The sequence below is a fragment of the Ixodes scapularis genome, unplaced genomic scaffold (assembly GCF_016920785.2).
Source record: "Ixodes scapularis isolate PalLabHiFi unplaced genomic scaffold, ASM1692078v2 PGA_scaffold12__126_contigs__length_90152505, whole genome shotgun sequence".
Lineage (NCBI taxonomy): Eukaryota > Metazoa > Arthropoda > Arachnida > Ixodida > Ixodidae > Ixodes > Ixodes scapularis.
The window spans coordinates 24551973-24559647 of NW_024609838.1; the positions used below are offsets into that span (position 1 = coordinate 24551973).

Below are 7675 nucleotides of genomic sequence, written 5' to 3' on the forward strand. Positions count from 1 at the left end.
ACTAGGGAAGTGTTTGTGTTCACCTATGCAACTTTAAAAGATAGCCCGGATAGGTTAGGTAACATCGAACGCCGAAGCTAAAAACGTAGCTTTTGTCTGCTTACGTAAAAAAAAAAACCGGTTACGCCGCTGCGTCGTCTGCTACCGGAAACCTGGGCTCCTGGCGCCACCTGCGAGAAATGTCTACCTCCGCGCTCGCCGCCACGCCTTGCTGGAAAACAAAACGTCAATAAGTAAGCGGGAGGAAAGAAAAAGAAACACAAAAAACGCGCGGACAACATGGCGTCTCCCTGGCTGCTCGAACGTGTGTTTTTCTGCTAGCGTTGGGCGTTCGGTTGTTTACATCAGGGTCATTTCCGGAGTTTTCTCGGGCGTTTTCTTTGAGAGTGGTCGGGGGATTGAGTTTCCTTTGGTTAGGGGATTAGCGAAACCAAACTGGGCTAGCGTGGCGAGATTATCGGTCGGCCTGGCTACGACAAGCGAACGGATTTGGACGTAGCAGAGAGCCGCGCGCGCCTCTGGTAATCCGAGTGAGTCGGAAGTATTGGATTCCGCCCTACTGTGTGTGCGTGCAAGTTTAGGGCAGTAACGCCGCCCACTGTAACTCCCAAGTCATGGAACTCTACGTCTTCTGTATGGTGAGCTTACTGTAAGTATCTAGCCAACTTCCCGTTTTGAATTGGTAGCATGAAGTGTCATCTAGTGCGTAATGGCCGTTAAGAAGTTTTTGTGCTTGTTGTTATTTGTGTTGGCGACGTGAACTAGGCATTTATGTAGGCTTGTGTCTTTATGTTGAGTGGGCTAAAGCTTAAAAAAAGTAGAACGTATTTGCAAAGGTACAATTTTTTTTTCTTTGTGTCGTTGTGAGTCGAAGTGCTGTAAGACATTCAATCTTTGCCGTACTTATGGGTGACATCATGTAATGTTCGTAGATGTTGCAAGAACTCTCCGCGGCTTGGAGGAAAGGGTGTGACACAAGCACAAGTTTTGCATCTTGTGCTACAGAATCGGGCCAGAGTAGCATTATGGCAGTGTGAAATTGGAGGCACATTAACGACCCGCTTGCTGCTTGTACTACTACTATCGCTATACATCTAGTAGTAATAATAATACTTTTACTTCCTAACAAAACAAATTTGGTACACACAAAAGCTCCTTTATACTAGAGACAAGGGGAAACAAGCTGTTAGAATCATGTCGACTGGCATCGGACCTCCAAAATACAACATCAGCCCAGCACTCATTGAAAGGGTACTCAAGTGGATTATGAGATTGTCTATTTATGGGGGTAACGCAATCTACAAGCACTAAACATCCTAAAAAAATTAGTTACATTTATGGGCAGCTGATTTCCTTATATTAAATATACCCAAAGATCGTGACATGACCCTCTTTCTGCGCCTTGGTGCAGACGCCAGGGGCGCCGACAGGCGGCGTTTTAATTGCTCTATTACGTTTCCTAGACCCAAAGATTTGACGTTTTTGTCATATTATAATGTACAACGCGCCTAAAAAGAGCAATAATAGTGACGTTCGGAATCTCCACACATTTAACTATTTGCATTGGTCAAATTTTATGGAGGAAATGGGGACCCGACGATGTCCTCCCCAAGAGAAAATAGTGCCCGTGTATTTCCATTGCTGTGAGCTTACCAGGCTGTGTTGCCATGTAGAACTGGTCAGTTTTATTGACTAAGGCCCAACGAACAATATGCCATCAAAAATAAGCTTCTACAAAAAAACATTTGAGCGCACCTTTAAGTGATAAACTTATAAATGAACAAATCACCAATAAAGATGACATCGTTTGATGATGTTACAACTTACGTATACTATATGTTTTTTTTATCATGTGCCGGCAGTTGCGCTGATTGTTACTGTGGTAGTCGTCACAAGCACCTTTCTTAACAAAGTAAAAAAGATAAGTACCGAAGAAGTGTTTGGAATCAGCACAGTGTACGTGGCTTTCACAACATTGCTAGCATTTCTGTGTGATAATGTTTTATTTTGCTTTAATTGCCTGTGTTTAAGTATTCGTGGAACCCTATAACATGTGTCAAGTTACGCCACCATATGTTGGGAGACAAGTACTAAGAATGGGTTTTGTGTACCTTATTAGAGAAGAGGTCGAAGCTGCCAGCTTTTCAAGTTAATTTTTTTTTGAAGAGGTAAGCTCTTTCGCTGCGTTTGTTACAGACGCAAGACGGCCATGATTCTGTTCCTGTATTTTACACTGAACGCAGTGTACTTGTAATAACGACGTATGATATACGCATATATTCTGGATTGTAATTAATTGCCTCGAATAACCTAACAGAAATGGTTTGTCATCAAAACTGCGCTTTGATGACAAACAATTTCTGATGTTCCTGACTTCTTTGTTTACTTGGTTGGCGCCGTGGTCTCGAACTTCACGAGTGTTAGTAGTCACAGTTAACTCTTCCTTTGGTAGGAACGCCGACTTTGTGCGTAGCTTAGACGGTCCGTGGCCACTATGATTGGACCCAATCTCGAGCTTGAATACCCGAGCGCCATTGCGAACTGTGACGCAGCGCTCGTGTCAAATCGCGCTCAGTAGAATGGCCTCCCCAAAGTTGCCCTTCTTGGCCACCAGCCGCGCTGACTAGCAGCCGACCGAGGCGCCTCCTGCTCACTGCCCTGGGGCTAGAGGGATGGGATTGAGACTCTTCAAATATGGAAAACAGTTAATATGCGCAACATTTCAGGAGTGACGGACGGCTAATGTTTATTCACCGAACAAACATTTTCCGCAGAATCTTACTGATATCAGTGTAAAAGTATCACGTTACAACGAAAGGTTCTTTGGGCGATGTACCGTGTGCTGGGCGGTGCAGACGCAGACGTTTTATCCACATCGAAATGTGTCAAATATGCTTGTTCCTACTTTTTTCGAATTTTGTATTTGATTACAGTATCCTTCGTATTGTATTCCGCACCTGGTGTAAATCCGCAAAAACAGATTTCGGCTAAAGAAAAAATTTTCTTTAATTGTTCGCACAATCTGTTCGCACATGCATTAAAAAATGCAGGTTTTTTTTTTTTAACGCACAAAGAAGCTTGTATCTTCAGAAATCGTCATTAACATAATCTGTAATTTAGGAAACCTACCACATGTCATAGCAAACGTTCTTAAAAAAAAAGAAAGAAAAACTTAAATTATTTGCACCTCTAAATAGTTTGCACTGCGGGAAATTTCAACTTTTAATCACTTATGGTCTGGAAGATACGTTCAATGGTTGTATGCGTCTCCACAGTAACAAATTTACTCTTTGATCAAAACGTACAAACGGCATGTTCTCCAGCGCACTCCACCATGATTTCTCTCGATTCTGGCGGCGGCGTTTTAGGGTGCTGGCAACGGTGGTGGTGCAGGGCATCTACTGCTTCATGTACTGCTCGTATCCGCTTCCGGGAGGCGCCGACCCCTGCCCCATGGTGGCCTGCTTGCGCCGCAAGAAGCGGAAACCAAGGCAGAGGTCCAACTCCGCCGAAGTCATGGTACGTGTGGTCTTCTCTGCTGTCCTTCTGGGCGGGTGGGCGGCTCCCTTTGGCTAACGTTCTTTTGCCGATCGTCATTCTACCAACCTTTTTTAAGCAAAGTGCATAAACAATAAAAAAATATTTTTTTTATTGTTTATGCACCCTGTACCCTTCCCTCCTCCTCCTCAGTACCCTTCCCTCCTCCTCAAGAGCTGCGCTCTAATTCGGCGTTACAGGGAGTTGTAAACGACTTTTTTTTACCGCAAAATTGGATTGCGTTTTGTAGATAAAAGGGCCATAAGACACGGAGGACAAGTTAGGAGGACGGCGTACACCACAGAGCGCTACTATACACGCTTCTCCGAACGCTCAGTCCCGGCCTAAATGGAACGCTGCGGTTCGAACCGGATGCCAAAGTTTCGGAGTTTGCCGTTACCTGGTTCAAAAAGTTAGAAGCGATTTTCTGAAATTGTCGACGGGAAAAAATGGGGCCCGTTCCCATTAGCCGAAGCCATTCATCTCCCGTGTGGGTTTCGTCGGCCGCCATTTTTTTCCATTGGCAATTTCCGGAAATTGTTTATTACCTTTGAATCGAATAACGGCAATGACATCTAGTCCTAATGGCTAGCACTATATTTAGGTGACTGTTCGACGATGGGAATAACTTTTTTTTTCTCGGTAAAACAAATAAACCGCTGTAAACACTTTTTTTAGACGTCCGGTATACCTATATTAGAATTAAAACACACACACACACAAACTCAGACACACACACCACACGCACGCACGCTCGCACAAACAAACTAACTAACAAAACACCTACACGCTAAAGCGGGGGTCACACAAGATGCTTAAAAACCACTTGTCTCAGGCGGTCGTAGGCAAGCGCTAGTGTGTGAACGGGCCTTTGGTGGGTGCTAATTCTAATTTTCACGTGCCCATTTTGCCGCTAAATGTAGCGGGTAAACTGATCTTTTGTATGGGTCACGTGACGTCAATTTTCCCGCTAAGTTTAGCTAGGAAACTGAATTTGCCTGTAGGTCACGTGACATAAAGTCATGTGACGTCATTTTCCCCGCTAAATTTAGCGGTTGAAATCCTCGCTTACGCTTTTTGAGGTTTCACATTATCTGGAAACCTAGCCTATAAACGTTTCACGTTCAAAAAAAAAAAACACATTGGCATAGGGCATAATTATTCCATACAATTACTGAAATATCCTCTGCGAAAGCACTTCCAAACGCGTATGTGGTCTCCTGTCCCCACTGCTCTCTGCCGCGCCATTTTTTTTACACCTTTTAAGCTAATGAAGGGTTTCCCCGGAATGGCGGTATCCTAATTGGAAATGCTAATGTATTACCCCTAAGACGAGGGCTGAAAAGGGGAGGGGGGGGGGATTAGGGGGGGGGGGGAGGGGGGCGTTGAGGCGAGGCGATAGGTGCAAGCATAGCCGCCTATAATCAAATTGTCGAAAAACCCTTAAAAAAAAGGAAACGTCTAAATTTTTTTTTTGTTCTGCAAATAAACTGCGGCACACAGACTGCACACGATCACACTGCACACTAACCTTGATTTCACGTGACTTCGCGGCGTCACGTGGCGTGTAGCGGGAAACTTAGCAAGCATTTCCCAGTCGCGGCACCCCTCCAGGAAGCACATTCGTAAATCCGGTGTGAAAATGTACCGTTAACAACGTTTGCTCTAAAAAAGAATGGGTACAGTTTTGAGAGTATAGCAATGAGTGAAGCTTTAAGTTACGGATTATTAAATTTTCTAGCAAACATCTCTCACTTTTGGCGGTTCGGGCCTCGAGGAATAACAGTCCACTAGGCTATAGACCAGAGGACTGCTCGCTTCGCTCCTTCCTCGAGTGACACTAGCAGTAAGCTGTGCAGTCTATCGAGCTGGTTTCCACCATTGACGAATGGCAAAGACGGGCCCATTCTCTAAAAGGTGATTCAGAGAAACGAGGGCTCGATGAAACAACCGTTACTTAGATGGCATTCGGGGGGAGCCAAGCATAAAGTTGTGGATAACGCATCTATTATAGGCAAGGATGCCTACACTTTTGGCCCGGTCATTAGGATGAGTTGGAGCAGTAGCACAGTTTTTGTACTTTCGAATGACAATTAAGCTCTTTCCCAGCAAGGTGCAAATGTCACAGATCGCGTGTTTGCCTGATTCGATTGTTGTTTTGTTTCTTTTTTTAGATCTCGATGGAGGACGTGAAACCGGAACCGCAGACGCCATCGCCCATGCCGACCCATGAGTACAAGACGCGCGGTGGACAGACGGACGTTTGACGTCGTCGCCGACGTCATCAGGAACAGTGACCATCCCCTGGCGGGATGAAGAGTTCCTAGGATGCATCCCTGTGAGACAATGATGGGGAACGCGCGGTCCCTACGAGGGATGAAGGACAGGAGCGAAAAAGTCCCTATGAGGGATGGAAACGCTACACGGGGAGTCGCTTGAGGGAAGGCCGAGGGTTCGGGAATAGAGGGTTTTAGTAGATCGTTCCGATGTTTCCGAGAAGGATACCCGATACTCTGCCGCCGCCTTTTCGCATGCGTCGTATCGTTATTGGAGGTATCGGGTATGGGAACGATCTACTAGAACTCTCCATTGAGTGACCACTATCGTTAAGGCTGTTGCCTAGTGCACCAGTTTTGGTGTGTTTCAAGTTGTGACCAGGTTATGCTGTTTTCGGTATACGTTTTTTTTTTACTGCACATTTTTATATGAGTTATGATTTTGGGATGATCATCTTAGGACTTGGAGGTCTCGTGACCAAAAGAGCGAAACGGAGTCAGTAGCCTAATTTGTCTTTGCGCACCTGCGCGCGGGCGAGAAAGAAAAAAAGAAAAGACACTAGTCTTTTCTCTTGGAACGCCGTTTTCGTAGAGCTAGTTTTAACAAAAACTATAAAATTCGTCAATGAGCAAATCGTTGAAGGTGAATGAATGACGTTGAAGTGCCTACAGGAAGCTCGTGCAGGGGTTTGGGATACGGGACATGAACCAGTACAGTTCGATTGTGTCGACTTGGTGGGTGCGAGTTTTACTTGGTTAACATAATGGTGCAGTATTTTTACAGAATGCTATTTTACGCGTGGCTTGGTGGCGCAAGTCACCTTCCGATTACAAAAAAGTTTAAAGTGGCGCACATCTACGGTCCGTTTGTTCAAAGCGGTTGGATGCATTCTTTGATAAGTTTTATCCAACTTTGATAGAATACACACTCCCGGGTTTTTTTTTGTACACGACGTTTTCTATACGGCGTCTACTCTATTAGACGTGAGCGTTTGCAGTATTTTGACCATAGAGTTATTGCAATAAACGCTAGAGGTTCATGTGGCGCTAGTGTGCTGTAGCATTTTAAAGCAGAAAGCAAGCAGTCAGAAATTGACTTCCGGTAATGCATTTCTATGGGAAAAAGCGAGTGCATTTTCTTTTTGCGCTCGATTATAAGAGCAAATATCACAAATAATTTGTATGTACTAGGCACATTGGAACATTTCTCAGTCTCGCAGACGAAATAATTGGTCAGTTACAGCATTTTTATTTGGAATTCGTGACATGAAAAGCGGTGCTAAAACCGCTTCGTACGTGTATTTATGTGCACTGTCGGACACTGTTAGCTCGAACACGGCGTCGACGCTGTCAGCATTGGAAATATACGTGCCAAACGAACGAAGGACATGTGGAAAACCAAGAGAGACGGCAAGAACTACGCAGTAATACTGGATAAGTAACTCCTTGTATATGCAGACGATCAAAATAAATTGAATGCCATGTAATATAGTCCGATTTGCGATATATAAGTACTGCTTTATTCCTGGTCATGAATATGTGCGAAGATGCTTGTTCTGGGTTTAAATCATCACCCATCACCCGCACGCTCCAAATCTTTGCAAATGGGGGGAAGCCAGAGAGCAGGTGCCCAATAAAAACTGCCCGACATAAAAAAAAATAATAATAAAAAAGATACACCTTTCGTAACTCACGTGCTTTATTTTTTGTTTTCGAATGTTTTTTTAACCGATCGTAAAGATGCACGACGGAGTCATTTTCATATCGTGAGAGGACAGGCATATTAGCAACATATAAGCAGCACCGAAATGCTAGCAAACCTTGAACACACTCTACATTTCTTTCGATCGTTGGTTCGCCCA

General features: G+C 44.5%; 1 protein-coding gene across 1 annotated transcript; it reads left to right on the forward strand.

Moving 5' to 3' along the window:
- The first annotated feature begins 268 nt into the window (after window positions 1-268).
- LOC115332140 lies at window positions 269-6826 on the forward strand. Its single transcript, XM_029994449.4, has 3 exons — window positions 269-649; window positions 3369-3519; window positions 5712-6826. Exons 1-3 carry the CDS (start codon window positions 615-617, stop codon window positions 5802-5804), a joined length of 279 nt encoding a protein of 92 aa, XP_029850309.1. The 5' UTR covers window positions 269-614; the 3' UTR covers window positions 5805-6826.
- Window positions 6827-7675: the final 849 nt, after the last annotated feature.